Source organism: Pleurodeles waltl, chromosome 6 (assembly GCF_031143425.1).
Source record: "Pleurodeles waltl isolate 20211129_DDA chromosome 6, aPleWal1.hap1.20221129, whole genome shotgun sequence".
Lineage (NCBI taxonomy): Eukaryota > Metazoa > Chordata > Amphibia > Caudata > Salamandridae > Pleurodeles > Pleurodeles waltl.
The window spans coordinates 824,516,731-824,532,947 of NC_090445.1; the positions used below are offsets into that span (position 1 = coordinate 824,516,731).

The 16,217-nt window shown below is 42.1% G+C and overlaps 1 protein-coding gene across 2 annotated transcripts in view; it reads left to right on the forward strand.

Moving 5' to 3' along the window:
• PCGF6 (polycomb group ring finger 6) overlaps positions 1 to 16,217 on the forward strand; it is a 168,364-nt gene that overhangs the window by 86,377 nt on the left and 65,770 nt on the right. For both annotated transcript variants that reach the window (XM_069239480.1, XM_069239481.1), the window contains exon 8: positions 13,735 to 13,833. In XM_069239480.1, the coding sequence (XP_069095581.1) occupies positions 13,735 to 13,833 (99 nt within the window). The remainder of the gene's footprint in view (positions 1 to 13,734; positions 13,834 to 16,217) is intronic.

Genomic DNA, 16,217 nt, shown 5'->3' on the forward strand with positions numbered 1-16,217 from the left:
TAGTCAAGTAGCATACCTTTTTCATGTGGGAAAGAGGGCATTGTTTTTCGTCTGAATGTTAGCCTTTTGAGTTGTCTTTCAGACTCCTCAAAAAAGTTAAAATGCTTGTAATCACTAAAAAAATACTCAAAGCCCATACTATCAGGTAAGTAACTTATTCATTATGGTTATTTTCCTTCAGAAATACCTAGTCCAGAAGACATCTTATTCAGGGAAGCAAAATCTCAAGGGTATCATCCTTCCCCTATTTGGTTGTGCTGTTCGAAGTTCTTGGTCCCCTTTTCTGCCATTAAAAAAAAAAAAACTCCTTTAGGAGGGCGTTTGTTGCAGTCTTTGATTTTGCTGCCAGAATTAGTAGCAAACCGATTCAAACTTTGCTAAAGATCTATGCTGCCAAATGTGTTACTGCAGTCTTGAATGGTAATGAGTTTTGGGGTTATGGGGGCAGCACGCCCCTTCAAACAGTGGAGAACTATGTCTTAAGATGTTTACTTGCTCTTTCACGTTGTTCCTCATCATACATCGCTCAAGAAGAATTAAGCTTGATGTATATTAGTGATATGCTTGACTTTTGCCCATGGTTCAAAGAGGTCTCAGTCTGGATTAATCCATATTTGGAACAGGTCATTTTTAAGGTAATATTTATCTCTTGACTATGCTGACGGGATCTCTTGGTTAAGCTATGAGTGAGCTGGTTGTGTGGCTTTAGGCAGCTTGGATTTGTTTTCAGCCCGAGATGCCATCTAAAAAACAGCTGGTTTCTTGAGGACCAAAAATAATGTTTGTGCTTCAGAAAAGTCTGTCAGGGAGTCTAATGAATTACAAAACTTTAATGTTCATGCTCATGCCCTAGTCAAAAGAACTTTGTACATTGAGCCCTATTTGATTTTGATTAGTAATAATTATCATCCTTTTCTGTTAACTAGAACCAAGCTTAGCCTAGTACATTGCTTGTTGGCTGTCCCTCAAGGATGGCCCCAGGCTAAAGATCTTGAAACATGTAGGTGTGACATGTTCTCTGATCAAGATACCCTCCACTTAATCATGTTTTGTGAGTTTTATATGGGCACATGCCATAAATTTATCAAATCACTTTTGAAAGGCATACATTTTACTCAAGGGAGGCAGACTTACCTTTTTGCTGATGCTAACCACTGAATGTATCTGTTTGCGAATTGAGGGGGTGTTTAAGCAGTCTCTTAGGAAAAGAGTAATTTTAGTCAGCTAATTGTGCTATTTATGGGTGATTAATGACATCTTTGGTATGTGTATTTTTTTTTTTCTGTGACCCTATGTATGTTTGAATTTGACAGGACTATCTTGAATTAGTTTAATACTTATTTTTATTATATGGCACTTGCTTTCCTAAATGACTACTATGATGATGATGTTGATGATGATGAAGTGTAGCGTCCTCAGAACTGCTGACTAGGTGCAAGACTTCTACGATGATACAAACAGAGGGAGATAGACTTACTGTAACCTACCTTCCAGGTAGGATCTGCATCACTGAAATGCCTTCTTTCCCCCATGCACCCCAAACTCTATGCCGGCCCCCCATGCCAATCTTGTGCAGCCGGGTTAACAGAGTTGCATGAGAAAACCATATCAAATGCTGTGGCCAGGTCCAAAAACACAAGAGCCAACAGCTAAGCCCTGTCCACCAGCATTTGTAGGCAGCATAATGTCTGTTTAATCTGGTTTCCATCCATTGCATAGCACAGAGTCCAAAATGTGACCCTGGTCCAGAAAAGCTGACCAGAGTTGATTGAAATATTTTTCATTATCTTGGCAGCAAAATACAGAAAATATATTGCTTGGGCATTTGAGAATATGGAAGGATCAGCATTATGTTTCTTAAGCAGGGGCAGAATCCACTCTTCCTCTTCTAGGAACTATTACAAACATCCATTAATGGTCATGGAATGAATTCTAGTTGTGCCTTCCACTGAGGGGACAGCAGAGCATCCAAAGGGGAGCCAGAGATTGTAATAGAAATTAAATGCTCCAACAAAATAGTCTCTCTATGACCTAGATAGGGCTTTGATTAAACAGATCAATCAAATAGGGCCTTCTTAGCCTGGAAACCAGCAGTGCTGATCCAGACTTAAGTAACAGGCTCAGGCGTGGAAGAAACTCCACCCAGCACCTGAGATGCCTTCCAAGACTGAATACCAGCATTGCTGATCCAAACCTCCAAAATAAACTCAGATGAGGAAGTATTCTCATCTGGCACCAGAAAATTAAGGATTGCAGCGATCGTACTGTAAAAAAAAAAAAATAGATAACTTGTCCGCCAAGTTCATGGGTGCATATTTAGGAGAAGAAAAGTCTTAGACAATTAGGAATATTTCCTTAGCATAATTGTTGACCTTCAGAAATGTATTGGCATAGAAATCCTTCTTCGATGCAATGATCCGTTTTTTGTAATCTCTAAACACCTTCCTCTACTCTTCTCTTACAGGCAACGGATAGTAACTTCACAAAAGCCTTTCCAGCTTTTTGCATCTCAACTTACCTTCCTTGAGTATGGTTGTGTACCACAGGGGCTAGGGTGTAGCCCGTTTGGGCTTAAATGCTTTATAAGAGATGACTGCGTCTAAAGCGGTCTCCACCAACTCCACATAGCTTGTATAGCTCACTGTAGTAGAAACAATTCTTCTTCTAGGGTTCGATTCCCTAAGACTAAAAAAAAGTCTGATATGGAATGTTTAGACCAGGGATGTGTCTTTTGTGGATTTATTAGTGGTCTGCTCTTAAGCACCAATTTAGTACCTTACTTGACAGTGAATGGGACAAGAAAATGGTTTGTCCAAGCTAAGGGAGTACTGTCCTTGCAGTGTATTAATTCTACAGGCCCAAATACCAAATCTGATGTATAGCTTTTGCCATGAGTAGGGCCCTGAACTGCTAGGGTTAAATCGAAAGCTGCCAAAATATTGATAAATCTGACGGACTTAAAGGCAAATTCACCCATATCAGTCCCTAACTGATACAAAATTGACATGCTCCAAGGTAAATGGCAGTTTTGGACCAAAGAGAGGATCAATGACCAAAATTTCACCATGGGATGAATCAGGTATATCAAGGGTTTTTTGTTGAATATTTACCCCTAATAATTACTGCAATTCCACTTCTGGTGATTAGGTCTTGACTATCAGTTAAAGTAAAACCTGAGTGACACAGTGCTATATATCAGGACTACTAGTATCTGATAACCAGATCTCCATGATAAATGAGGCATTTAGAAGCCCCTGGACAGGAGTTCATAGATTTCTATAGTGTGACAAACCATGGAACATGCTTTAATAATGGCACACTGTAGACCTTCCTTGACTCCCAGATGACCAGTTGGACATTCCCTGGTGCTATAGCAGTATGCCCAGCAGCCTTCTCACTACTCTGCGATTGATCTCCCTGTAGGTCATACGATACATAGCATGTCCCAACTCCAAAGTAGTCTCTGCTGATGAGCTGGCCTGCTCATCACCTGTAGAACCCTAGTCTAAGTACATGGCATATGCTGTGTTCAAAAACTGTAGAAATTCGTTCAGAGTCTCTCTGGAGATTCTACCGAAAAATGGTCAGCATGGTTGGCGCAGTGTGCTGTCGATGCACTGACAGGCACAGATAGCTTTACCACAGGCACACTAGAATTCTTTGATCAGATAATGGACATCTGTAGAAATTACAAAACCAAAACTATACTATGGTGGGGAAAAGAGGGGAGAGACCTGAATTTAACTTTAAATGCTGGGTTAGATAGGACGAGTCCAGGGATAACTCAATTTTTCCAGGTGTCCACTTGGCTGACAGACCTTGTACATAATCAACGTGAAATATTTCTAGTGAGAAATGGGCAGTGAGAAGAGAGGCATTACTTATACTACTCCTCAGTGCTTGACTCTTGTTCTGTATTGATTACTCGATAACTACATCATAAACCCTCCCCTGGGTAAATTACACACATACTTGCAATTCACGCTTTCAAGCTACTCCCCAGTTTTATTTAGTCTTAAGATATCTGCTGCTACAGCAAGTAGCTCTAATTGGAGATTTTTGACAGAAGCACAGTTTAGATGCATTTTTCTACACCGAGATCCGTATTGCTTTTTTGCATTACTTTGAAATAAATACAGGGTCATTGTCTACCCATGCAACACTATAGGAGGCTTTCAAAGTAGATAGCCATGGAATAATCATATCTAAGCTATCTAGTATTCTTAAAGGTATATAAAATCGATTTGCATATCTTTAACATGAACTACCAGCGACTGAAAAACCTCACACAATTAATAGGGAAAAAAAGGGCTGGCAACACTTAATCAGAAGGTTGCAGAGTTCTGAGAAACTGAAGACAGAGAGATTTTGCTGCTAGGAAATCATCACCTGGCTAGGAAATATGGTGATGGGGAAAGGCCTGGTAGGACACTGGCATGGCAGTTAAACAGATTAAACAGAGACAGACCTCCTTATTAACAGCATTGCTGAAGTCTGTAATGCCTCTGTTTAATGGGCTCTTTGGGAGTATGTAGAAGACTACACCAGAGTACGAAATATGCCTGACTGTGAATAATGACCATATAGAACAATGTCTAGATGGTATAACCATGGCGTGGCTTGAGAGCCATCATATGTGCCACACTAACGTCTGATGCAATACTGGCAGCCATTTAGGAGTTGATGGGTGGGAAAGCCCCAGACACAGATGGCCTAGTTGTCAAATTTTATAAAGCACAGAAGAACCGGCTTGCACCACACCTTTTGGTGCAATTCTCTATGCAATGTTCGTCATATAGACCATTGTCCTTAGTGAACCTAGACAACAAAATTGTAGCTAAAACAATAACTGCCAAGTTGACACCAGTGAATGGTATCATCTGCCGAGACCAGGTAGGGTTTGTGCAGGGCAGTTCCACATCTAATAATTTACACTCGTTGGGCCATATGTATAAAAACTTTTTCCCATAGGCACAGAATGGGTAAACCCCTTTGATACATCTGGCCCTTTATTCGTAGTTCTGCCTCATCTAGATCCTAAATGGATGGCAACAGCAGCCCTTTTAGATGCTGAAAAGCCTTTTTTTCTCTAGAATGGCTGTTTGTTCATATAATGCTCTGAGGACTGGACTTAGTAGCGTACATGTTCAGATTATTCTCCTTATTTCACTCTGGCCCTTTGGCCAGGGCTAGTATAAATGGCCTCACCTCAGATGCGTTTCACATTGGTGGGGGAACCCCCTATGCTATACATCATAGCTGTAGTGACACTGGCCTGCTGGTTAAGAGAAAAAAATATTTATTTCGAAGGGTCTGATCTTCAGGGGGGGCCGTCTTCTCATAGGAATGTATGCAGATGACCTCCTGTTCTTTGTAAAAAACCCAGTAGAAAACATATCCCTGACCATACAAGAAATAATTTGATTTAGTAGACGTTCTGGAATATTCCTTAATTGGGACGAATTTTAGCTCTTCCCAATAACACTGGATATGGTGAAACGGATCTTACTTTGGGATTATGAGACCATTTTCGAAGCCAGGTATGGACTAGTTCTGGATAAGCTGTAGAATAGTAAAACTATATAGATTAGGGAGCTACCCATGGAAGGTAGGACATCCTTAATAAATATGATAATACTCTGTAAGCTGTTATATTTCTTTATGACTATTCCAATCCTACTCACCAAACACTTTAGTACACTTAGGAAGTTATTAACTAAACAAATCTAGAGTGGTAAAAAAGACAGTGTCAGCTGGGGAACACTTACCAAGTAATATGTGGAAGGCGGACTTGATGTCCCGGACCTGAGCCATACCTGGTGGCTCAGGGTGGGTCGCTCTTTACAAAACTGGTTCCAACACGTTCCCCAAGTCTTACATCTGCTACTAGAAATGGAGCCAATAGATATAGGGATCCTACAAATGTAGCTGCTGTTAGGAATTTCAAGACCTGGAAAAGAAGTGCTTACAGCAACCACGACTTGCTGGACTTTGTATAGAATGAGTAGCAATGCAAGTTTTAATATAACATACTCAAGGCAGATGAAATTAATTCAGATCACAATTTTACCTCTAACGTAAGAAAGATCTGTAGAAGCCTTACTGGTGAAGGTTGGGATGTTACAAAGTGGACACGTACAAGAATGGGAAGGTCCTCCCTCTTGATAATTATAAATCAGACCATGTGACTACACCGCTGGATAGATTCATTTATTACCACTTGAAGTGCACATTGTGAGAGTGTCTGCCTGATTTCCCAATGAGCCTCCAAAATGTCAATCCTTGACCCAAATAATACTGTCCACAGAAACATACAGGTTGGTAGTCAGGCTATGTAACTTAGCACACAAAGATAGACCTAATGCAGTAAACAAGACAAGTGCTGGCTTGGAAACAATCTTTTGAGCCGGTAGATGATAAACACTGGTGTGCATGCTGTAGACAAAAAGCTTTGGTTTCATTGATTCACAGGCATGAATACTACATTTTAATTGCCTACTCTGGATTTAACATGCATTGGGCAAACTAAATAAAATGGATCTTAATATAAATCCTTTCTGTTTACGATGTGTTGCAGTGCACTTCATATGGCATGGCTTTTACACCACAGGTTAGCAGATACTGGGACAGGTATTTGAGGAGCTAACAAATATTGTAGATTGTACACTGGATAAGTAAGTCTGTTTGTTATGCTTGGGTATGGTAACCCTATATCCAAATCAGTGAGAAGATTTGTTGCGTTGGTTGTACTCCTTGTGAAACGTGGAGGCCCAGAACCATGTCTTCAGGAATGGATTAAAAACATAATAATGTGTAACAATAGCTCTGAAAAATATGCTGCCATTTAACGCCCCAAGACATTGCCTAAAGACATCTGGCAGCCACTACAGTCATATCTTGTCACTGAAGCGAGTGCTACAGATAGATCAGAGGAAGACCATCATTTTGGAGATTGAACACTGCAGTAGATGTAACAGTTGCTAGCTGCATTGCTACCCCTCTAGCCTGACTAGATAACTAGTGGCAACGGGTTGGGGGGGGGGCATGGTATTTGGGCACAAGCAGCATAATAAATGGGAGCTGTGTAGACATCTTCCCCCTCCAAACCCCCCAAATATCTGTACATAAAGGGAGAGCAGACATGAGGAATATACAAGGTTTGAGCCTGGCTTTTCCTGTGCCAGCCACACTCTGAGACACATACAGTCAGGCCACAGCATTAGTTAGTTACACACTGGTGGATTCCATGGACAATAAGACTGGTTACATCATTGTGCAAACTCTGATTCAGAAAGTTATGGTGAGATGGGCTGTTTGACTAAAATTTGTCTGAATCACCATCTGTGCTGTCAAAACAAATCATTGTTCAGTTTTGGTTTACATTTAGTTTCTTTTGTTTTGTATGATGACAAATAGTAAAATTAATTAATTTTGTTTTGGATGATAAATAGTAAAAAAAAAAATATATAAAGCATGCTTTTGGCACCCTACTCTGTTTCACTTGTATGCCACCCCTTTCGTGAAGTTGCCCGAGAACTAATTGCTTAGGTGGACGATAGGCAACTTATTCCTAGATTGAATGGAGACCCTATTTGTTTTTCATTGTGTTTGAGAGAATTGTCAGATTGGGTGAGAGTTAATGCCCTTACACTAAAGGAGATAGTGATATTTGGATATCAATCTCTATTGGCCAAACATTGGTTGTCTTGTGAATTGGGCCCTCTTCCTAATCCAGTTTCCTCTACAAGAAATCATGGGGTTGTTTTTGACTCCACTCTGTCCTTCATTCCACACGCAAATAGGTACCTGTATGCGATTAATGAAGATTACACTGAAAATGTTACCTCTCCTTCCTTCCTTCCTTCAAATGTTACCATTAACAGGGCATTGATTCTGTCATGTTTGGACTTCAGTAACACTTTATTTCCAGGTCTGCCAAAACATACTACTCAAAAGCTGCAAGTAGTCCAGAATGGTGCAGCCAGGATGGTTCTTGGTTTGAGCTAGAGAGTATCAGTTGTTGACCTCTTATACAAATTACATTGGCTCCCGGTTTGCAACAGATGCCTTTTATTAAAGCCTTATGCCTGAAAGCGATTCATAGCCTGAGAAAAGGCAACAACATGACTTTCACTCTTACCTAGATACACCCCAACTAGAACTTTAAGATGTGCCTCAAAACATCTTCTCTCTATCCCTAGATTTGAAAGGAAATCTACAGCTGGAGTGTGGATGCTCTCTGCAATTGCTCCATAGGCTTGGAACTTTATGCCATTACATCTGAGAGCTCAAGTACAGTTTGCAAAGTTTAAAAAAATGCTAACGATCTATCAGTTCAATGTAGAGACATCAGGACATTTTTCATTTTGTTCCTTATGTCAATTTTCTTTGGGTCTCATCAGCTCTGTTTCAGAAGCACCAGGGTGTCTCTTTTTGAGGACATGTGTGTTGTAAATAAAATTTAAACAGCTTCTATTGTGAGGTACTTGAAGTACTTAGTCATAAAACTTGATACCTTTGACTTACCCAAGAGAATATGTTTTTGTGTAAAACAAACAATGGCCGTATGGTCATTTCAGTGTACATTTTGTTGTGGCTTAGACATAGAGGTTCATACAAGATCCAGGATGTCTCATTTAGTGTGGGTAGATAGCGCAACAAGCTGAGTGATGTTAGCTATGGCCAGCAGGTTTGAGAGAGCATTTTTCTGTCTTGGTGCGTGCATCCATTCGAGAGACTGCAGCCTCCAAAGATGTTTGTGGAGCTAGTTGAGGTAGTAGTGATGACGTAGGGCACCTCTGCATAAGAGTAGGTTGTTGTAGCAAAGATGGTACTTGAGGTAGGGCTTGTAAATCCGCTCCGTCAGCGTTTCCTTTTTTTATTAAAAGCTGTTTCAACTGTAAATCAAAACCTAGAAATGTGTGTTCTGACAATTTCTATTTAATGAACCCTTCATCAGAATGTGAGAACTTTATCCCCTGCACTGCAGAGTTGCACATATGCAGTTAGAGTCAAGGTTGCATAAGTTTTTCTTTCAGCTGCATGACTCCATTAATGACACTTGCAAGGCTGACCCCTTATCTCATTAAACGTTCTCCTTGAATACAGTGTGTTGAATGTTACACCTGGGCTGCTCTAGTGTTTTGTGCTCAAACATTTGGCTAGACCTTTCTCTATTTGTTTATTTGAAAGTCCTTTCAACACACTTTCTGTACATAGCAATGCATACAAATATCACCAGTGGCTTGTAAATATACAAATAAGTGACTAAAATGCTTGTATTCTGTAAAGACAATAAAATACATTGAGAGCTTATTTGAAGTTTGCAGTGAACATATTTACATATGTTTGTTGTCGATGTCAGGCAGAACTCTTATCGGGCTACTGTTCCAAAAAGCTGGAGTAGTGATTTAAAGACTGGTTTAAACTCTGACATGGAGGAGTGGTTTTCGTAGAACTAGCATTCCATCAAAAGAATACAAGGAGTTTAAAGGAGCAAAAACCTGAAGGGTGCACAAGATGTCTTGTGGCAGGTTCAGATTTTCAAAGATGAGTGTATACGTTTAAATGTGACGTTATTTGTTAAGAGGTATTAGGTTGATTTGCTGTGGCTAGTTTTAAGATATTTTGTGAGACGTTAATAGTAAGCATTAGCTTGACTTGGAGCAATCCACCTTTTTTTAATAGAACTAGTTAGTAACACATTTTTAGAGATGGCACAGTGTTCTGATGGGTGAAATTATACATTTTATAATTGAGGACGGTGAGTGCGCTGGAGACACTTAAATAAATGTGTCAGTGGTTCTGTTTACTCTTACCGCCTTGACTAGAATATCAGTTAGCTATTTGGTGGTCCAGAAGGTGAGGAGCTTGAGATCATTTATGACGTTAAGCAACTGTAGCCTGGGATTTCTGGCAGTGATGGTGATAAAGAGCTGAAGTTTTATGGAGGAATAAACTTAAAACCCATATTACTTTCCTTAGGGTGGATATGATGTTGTCAGGATGAAGGAGTGGTTGAGACAAGATTAAAGACGATGGTGTTGTCAGAACAGTCGAGAGTGAAAACTAGGCTTTCCCAATCTTGAATTAGATGAATATTTAAGACCCAAAAGGGCTTCCAGTATGTCATTGCTGTAACTCAGTACAATAATTTTTTGAGGTCCAGGTTTAAGGTAGGAAAAGAGAAAGGAGGAAATAATGTAGTATCATCAACTTAAAAGGAGCCAACGGTTGGGATTTCAATGAGGGGATGCCATGGAATGGTAAAATAGGTGGGTAGAAAGGAAATATTCAAAACATTTGAGAGCTGTGACAGCTATGGATTTTATATAATCCTAATAATAGCCATAAAATAGAGATCCGTGGAATGATGTTAGAAATGGGTTCTCTAGTTGGCAGAGGCATACACCCTTGTCCAAATAGGGATGATATGTCATTTCTTTCCACTCTGCAAGGGGTTGCGTCAGGTTTCAGGCACACAGTCTTGGTTCCTCACTGTGATGCAGGGATAATTTGACGCCCAGGGACGATGCGTTGAAAATCCTTGACGCGCTGGTAGAAGGAGCAGGCACTGCATCGGTCCGGTAGGCGATGGATCTAATTTTCTGTCGCAAGGCAAGCGCTGTGTCAAACTTTCCATCGGGAAGTCGGTGCTGTGTTGTTCCAGTCGGCGGTGTCGAGATGTCCCAACCCGGAGGCAGGCTTTCTGGCGATTTCTTCAGGCATTGCGTCGATTTTCGATGCATGAGTATTTTCTTGAGAAGTTAAGTCTTTGTTGGCCCTGAGACTTCAGAAATAGGAGGCAAACTCAATCCAAACCCTTAGAAAGCGCTTCAGAAGAAAGGCAGAGTCCGTCCAGCAGAGTTAGAGTGCAGCAGGGCAACAAGCAGGGTAGCAGTCCTCAGCAAAGCAGTCCAGATGATTCCTTTGGGCAGCCAGGCAGTTCCTTTGACAGAGTGCAGGTGTAGGTCCAGGAGTGTCTGATTTGGTGGGGTCAGAGACCCAGTTTATATACCCAGAAATGCCTTTGTAGTGGGGGAAACTTCAAAGAGTGGTTTTGAAGTGCACAAGTTTCCCTTTCAACCCAGCCCTGTCTGCTATGATCCCTGTGGGGAGTTATCAGTCCTTTGTGTGAGGGCAGGGCCCTTCCACCCTTCCTGCCCAGGAAGACGCATTTAGTATGCAGATGAATGCAGATGTGACTGAGTGTCCTGTGTTTATGGTTGTCTGGGTAGAATGCACAAGGGGAGCTGTCAGACACCACGGACCAGACATGGATTGGAGACAGGCTGTAAGGCACAGATGGCACTAAGTGCAGAGAAATGCCCACTTTCTAAAAATGGCATTTCTAAAATAGTAATATTAAATCCAACTTCACCAGTAAGCAGGATTTTCTGTTACCTTTCTGGCAATACTAAGCAAGACATGGCTACTCCTTCTGGATCAGAATCTACCACTTAAGAGTATATTAGGGCAGTTCTAATATGTTAGTCTAGGAGAGGAGCAGGTCTCACAGAAGTGGAAAACAAATTTATGAGTTTTTCACTACCAGGACATGTAAAACACATTAGTACATGTCCTGCCTTTTAACTACATAGCATCCTGCCCTGTGGGTTACCTAGGGCCTACCTTAGGGGTGACGTACATGTAGAAAAAGGGGAGTTTAAGGCTTGGCAAGTAGTTTTATTCCAATTCGAAGTGGCAGTGAAACTGCATACACAGGCCTTTCAATGGCGTTCCTGAGACATGGTTAAGAGGCTACTTATTTGGGTGGCACAATCAGTGCTTCAGGCCCACCAGTAGCATTTAATCTATAGGCTCTGGGCACATGTAGTGCACTTTACTAGAGACTTACAGGTAAATTAAATATGCCAATTGGGTAGGAACCAATGTTATCATGTTTAGGGGAGAGAGCATAAAGGCTTTAGCACTGGACAGCAGTGGTAAAGTGCACAGTCCTAAAACCAGAAAAAACAGTGTGCGAAAAATGGAGGGAGGTAGGCAAAAAGTTGGTGGATGACCATCCTAAGGCTGTCAGGTCCAACAAATAACAATTAGAAGCAATTAACTGTGGCAGGGGAGGGGCACATGGTTTAATTTGCACTCTAAATTGAACTGGGGGATAGCTGACCAGTAGGTATGTTTTAGTTCAGTAGGAAAACTGTCATTAAAGGACTTTGGTTGAACAGTGTTGGGCAGAATAGTGTAGCGGTGAATAATGTGTTAAGGGTGATTCTCTTGGTCGTAATCATACAGGAGGACTGTGTTGCAGTCATTATCCATGTGGCTGGTTAAACCAGTGATAGTGTGGAGGAGGCGAGCGAGGTTATGGAGTGCAGTTGGGGGTGAAGTAAGTAAGAAGAGATGAGAATAGTGTTTTACTCAGATTTCCATGAGTCACTTGCTTTTGTCAGTGTTCAAGTTGCTCTTATGTAGGTTTGTGAATTCATGAGGTACATAGTTTACAATGTTTGCCTAGATAGATGAGTATTTGCTTTCTCTTGATGATAATAGTGTGTGCTCCAAGGCTAATGGTTGAAGGACTGTTGAGGTAGTTTATTTATGGGGATTTTGACAAAAAGCTAATTGAGGCAAAGAGTGGGGAATATTTGATGTTTGTGAAGGAGGGATTGTGGCTTAGGGAGAACAATTCTTAGAACCATGGCTTTACATTAGTAGTGAATAGGGTAATTCATTTTGCAAGGGGCCCTGCATTTTGTCAGGTCAGGATTTTAGTCTCCAAGTACTATTAAGGGTTTGATATCTAAGATGAAGTTGACTTTCTAAAAGGAGGCTGCTTCTTCTAGGGTGGTAAGTTATCACCAGGTGGAACTTGAAGAGGATGAGGACACTCAGGGCATGTGTTTTAGGTTCCTTCGTCATTGGTAGAGGCATGTGACCACGAGAAATTTGGTTAGGAAAATATACCTGCTCATTAGTGTGTTACTACTGGTGAATCAATTAATGTTCGTGGTCTTTCAGTTAATCCATTTGTCAGAGAAGAGGATGACACATAGGGAGTGGGAATAAAAGTGTTAAGTGATAAAGGTGTGGATGTTATGCTTGCCTCTTCCCATTAGATATGGTGTTTGGGATTGTACTCATTTATAGGGTAATGGGCACTGTGAGCAAAAAGTGTTTCCCACGTCAGCCCATTTAGTCATGGGACCCATTCCTTATGCCCTTAGAATTTCCTCCTCCAGCAATAATAATCTACTACCAACAGGCCGATAAGAGCAAACAAAATGAATGCACGCAGGATGACCAAATTGCTGTCAGGGATTGAGGGATGGGTATAGGCAGTGACAGCTGTGCTCAAGCTTGTTTCTTAAAATGCTTTGTGCATATTGGAGTACCATGCAGTAGCTAGACATCCCACACTTAGGATTAAAGGATTGACTTGTTATGATATTAATTTCACTATTTTAATCATTCATTAGGTAATTATTGAATGTAGCCTTTTGTTGTATCTTGATTTATATTTTGTGCTCCATTAAGTCAATGCATTGAATTTGAATGTTTATTTGACTTCCGTCCCCACACTATGGCAATTTTAGCTCCACCCTCTGTGAACATTTGTTATTTGTTATTGGTTATTTGTTAGCTTTTCTAATTTTCTGTGTGTGTCGAACAGGTATTTTATTGAGATCTTGATGTACTTCAGTACCAAACTCTGCACTATATCCTCAATAGTATGTTTATTAAAACTTAAGTGTGCCTTCTTTTTACCAGGCCCTTGAGAAGAAATTTGTTCGGGTTTCAGGAGAAGCAACAATTGGACATGTTGAGAAATTTCTTCGAAGAAAAATGCAACTTGCTCCTGCTTGTCAAGTGAGTGTCATCGGAACAGACAACTTGTAGCTACTTTATGAATTTTAATGGCATATATTATTGTATGTGTGTAATGTTGCTAGATCTTTTTTGTGTCCTCAGTGACATTTCCTGTGACCTCACCTAATTGCCAAATGTATTGCTAAGACTCTAGTTAAATATCCACTGGTACTCAAGTTAATTATTTAATCATTTTAGTTGTGGGTGACATTAGCATGATGGTTGGCCATTAATGCGTGCTCTCTGTCTGCCATGTGGCTTCAAGTTATCCTTCTCTAAGCCTTGTAGCTGGACTCCAAACAACCTGTTATCCTACTCGGTTGTAATGAGGAAAGAATACGGTGTGGCTGAATTCTGATTTGAATTTCTAAATCCATGAAAGGGTCCCCAGGAGCTGTAAAGACTATGAGGGTCATTCTGACCCTGGCGGCCGGTGGCCGCCAGGGCCACCGACCACGGGAGCACCGCCAACAGGCTGGCGGTGCTCCAACGAGCATTCTGACCGCGGCGGTTCAGCCGCGGTCAGAAGCGGAAAGTCAGCGGTCTCCCGCCGACTTTCCGCAGCTCGTGTGAATCCTCCATGGCTGCGGAGCGCGCTCCGCAGCCATGAGGATTCTGACCCCCCCTACCGCCATCCTGTTCATGGCGGGAAAGCCGCCATGAACAGGATGGCGGTGGGGGGGTCACGGGGCCCCTGGGGGCCCCTGCCGTGCCCATGCCAATGGCATGGGCACGGCAGGGGCCCCCGTAAGAGGGCCCCGCAAAGTATTTCAGTGTCTGCCTTGCAGACACTGAAATACGCGACGGGTGCCACTGCACCCGTCGCACCTTCCCACTCCGCCGGCTCGATTACGAGCCGGCATCCTCGTGGGAAGGTCGTTTTCCCCTGGGCTGGCGGGCGGTTTTTCAGCAACCGCCCGCCAGCCCAGGGGAAAACTTGTAATACCCGCCGCGGTCTTTTGACCGCGGCGCGGTATTTCGGAGGGGGGGAATTCTGGCGGGCGGCCTCCGCCGCCCGCCAGAGTCGTAATGAGGGCCTATATGTAAACCACGATCTTCCTTGGGTGCTGTGTAGAGAAAGACATCTGTGTAGGACCAAGGAAGAGTCCAATGTGGTACGTTCTGACTTTCATATATCAAGTTAATAAGGTGATAGTTAATATGGCCATTTTTCCACAGAAATGTTTTGAGTATATCACAGGGCAAAAGATTAAGAATGATCTTTATTAATTCAGCTTTTACATTTTTTGTATGTTGTCTATTTTTACATCGAATGGAGATCCCCCGTCATTTGTTTGTATCCGCATATCTTTAGGTTTCTAGAGTCAGAATGCAAATGCAGACAAACTTCGTGAACATTGCAGTTTTACCATAACTTTGAGATGGAAGGCGCACTCTGCCTGTGAGACCAAGACATGGCTCAGGGATAGCCGTAAGTAGACATTGGCAGAGATAGATTCCATACATGCTATAAAAGGGCAGAGGCAGGTAGTTGGAATGGATTTCTGTTGGTTCTGTAAGCAAAATTGGATTGTCTTCTGCCATCGAGGGAAGAGTGACAAGTGAGGCTGTTGGGAACTGACAGAATTGCCTGAACTTCATATGCTGGGAAGTAGGGAAATACAGGACCAGAACCTTGAAGGGTCTGTTAAGTTAGATGTATATTCCCCACACTGCCTAGGACCACCAACGCAAGGTTTTATGCCATAGCCAGCCGATTGGATCGGATATGGGAGCATCTTGACCGGCACGACATGCGAATGGCAAAACGGAGGACGCCACCTCCAAAATGGTCAAGAGATTGGATGTGCTGGCGACCCGTCCAATAACAGTCGCCATACAAAATGAGGATTTGGCGATGCAGGGCAGACGCAATAATCTTCGCATCTTGTGGGTAGCAGAAATTACCACAGCAGGGTGCATGGACTTCTTTGTTGAACGACTGCTCATAGATCGTGCTAGCTTCACCCCCACGTTAACGGTAGAGCGGGCACACTGATCTCTCTCTTGGCACGACCGATGCCGTATCAGAGACCCAGACCACGTATTAGATGAGGTGTTCCAGTCTAATCTCCGTACTGCCATTATAGAATACTCGGATAGTGGGGCAGCTTCGTGAAGCATGGAGGCTGATCTGCCCACCCGAGCGAAATTACTGAACACATTTCTGGAATTGGCAGAATGCGAGGCCAACTTCTTGGGGAAATATGGTAGGGCGCGTCGGTAGGGCGAGAGGCCCGGTCGCACCTTCTGCACCCCCTAGGTCGCTCTCTTGTATACTTGAGTTGCAGGGGCCATGTGGCACAAAAACCTTGGTCCCTTCTGAGGTACAGATACTAATATTTGATTACTATAAGCAACTTTACACCACCTGCGTACAGAAT